The sequence below is a fragment of the Trichoderma citrinoviride genome, assembly GCF_003025115.1.
Source record: "Trichoderma citrinoviride strain TUCIM 6016 unplaced genomic scaffold BBK36scaffold_222, whole genome shotgun sequence".
Lineage (NCBI taxonomy): Eukaryota > Fungi > Ascomycota > Sordariomycetes > Hypocreales > Hypocreaceae > Trichoderma > Trichoderma citrinoviride.
The window spans coordinates 1-1,862 of NW_020194930.1; the positions used below are offsets into that span (position 1 = coordinate 1).

The following is a 1,862-nucleotide window of genomic DNA, read 5'->3' on the forward strand; positions in this document are numbered from 1 at the left end:
CTGTCGCCGCCGACACCCTCAATGACAGCAGCTTCCTTGTCCTTGAGCTTCTGCTTCTGTTTCTTGGCCTTGGCAATCTTGCGCGAGTAGTGCACTACAAAGGCCATGTGATACGTGTCGACGGCCCGAAAGGGGGCCAGGCCGTCGCCCATGATGGCGAAGAGGGCGACCAGCACGCTGTCGATGATGTGTATCGTATACACCTGCTTGTCGCCAACGTAGATCCAGCCGATGAGGAACAGCACCCACGCCAGGCCGAAGAGGGTGATGAGCGTGGCGTAGAGCGTGACGAAGAAGCCCAGGGGCCGCCGCACGTACTGGCCGAAGCCCTTCATGGTGCGCTTGAAGCGAGATCGGCGCGAGTGCAGCATGTGGCGCACGCGGTCGTCCAGCTCCCGCTTCTCCTCCTCGGTCCAACCCTCGAGGCTGAAGCCATGGGGCAGCGCAGCGTAGTGGGAGTCCGTGAGCCTCGATGTGATGGTGTCGGACCTGCGCAGCGTGGTCGGAGCCGCTGTCTCAGTCTCGGCCGTGGGCTCGACGCCGGTCTCGACCCTCGCCTCCTCATCCGGGATCTCGGGCAGACGCTCCTCCTCGCGCTCTGCAGGGCGGCCCGGTCGACCATGCGTTCCAGCCTCACGCTGTGACAGCACGTACGTCGGGCGACGGTTGATCCAAGGGCCGAGATCAGGCACGAAGAGCGAGTTCTGCACGTTGGTCAGGGTCGAAAGGGTCTGGACCTCGGGATCTGTGGTCACACAAGAAATGGTCAGCATCTGCCGGCATTCGTTCTAGACTCTGCACGCAACTTACCAATGATGTCGAGCCAGTCCACCAGCCCCTCGCCGTACTCGTCCGACTGCGGCTGGGGGCGACCCTGTGCTTGGCCCTGCGCGTGTCCCTGCGCGGCATCGCCGCCGGCCTCTGTGTCGCCACGCGGAGCGGGAGAGCCGCGATTGAGGGAGCCGGGCCACAGCAGCTTGCTGAGCTTCCTCTTCCTGGTCATCTTCCGCCCGGGCTCCGAGCCGGCGGACAAGCGGCGGCGCTGCTCGTCCTCGTCCAGCCGCTGGTCCGGCAGCGACCTCGCCGGCGACATGGGCACGCCGAGCTCGGCCATGGTCGGGCGCGATCCCTCCTCCGTCAGCCGGGGCAGCGCCAGCTGGGGCACGCGGCGCGAGTGCCGGGCGACGTTGCCATCGGCGTTGGACTGAGCCGTCGGCGAGGGCTGCGAGATGCTTCGGGGCCGTAAGCCGTAGCGCGTGCCGGTGTCGGTGTCGCTACTCTCGGACGCATAGTCGATCGGGGGCGCCTGCGAGCCGCCCGAGCTGCGGCGGATGCGGATGCTAGGCTGGCGAGTGCGCTCGTACGTTGGGCGGCCCGCGTCTGATCCTACGGTGGAGGGAGCGCGGCGTATGCTCGAGGCGCGCGAGATGGCGCTGGAAGTGACGTCGAGGGTTGGGAAGTACTCCGTCTCCGAGTCTTCGACGGCGTCGGGCGTTGCGGGATTCAGCGATTGGCGAGACAGCGACCCCAGGCGACGGGAGAAGCTGTATCGCGGCGGTGGCGGTTGGAGGTTGTTGTTGTTGTTGTTGTTGTTGTTGCCGTTGTTGGCTGTTGAAGATGGCGATGTTGACGGTGCCGTAGATGGTCGTGCTGCTGCTGCGGGCGCAGGCGCTGAAACGACAGTGTGCGGGTCGACCTCTTCGTCCTCGACGCGCCGCGGCGATGAGGCAGAGCGCCATCGCGATGATCGAGAGCGGTTCCGATCCATTGCGTGTTGACTCTGGCTGAAGAAGCCGAAGAGAAACAAAACGAAGTCAAGAGGCGAACGGTGCAGTATCGGGCCTGAGCGGGTGGCTGCGATC

The 1,862-nt window shown here is 65.5% G+C and overlaps 1 protein-coding gene across 1 annotated transcript; it reads right to left on the minus strand.

The window, feature by feature from the left end:
- Positions 1-26: 26 nt before the first annotated feature.
- Positions 27-1,372, minus strand: BBK36DRAFT_1094956 (hypothetical protein; the record flags this gene model as incomplete). Its single annotated transcript, XM_024889071.1, has 2 exons — positions 27-745; positions 811-1,372. Coding segments are annotated over 2 exons (1,281 nt in total), but the record flags the coding sequence as incomplete, so codon positions are not given.
- Positions 1,373-1,862: the final 490 nt, after the last annotated feature.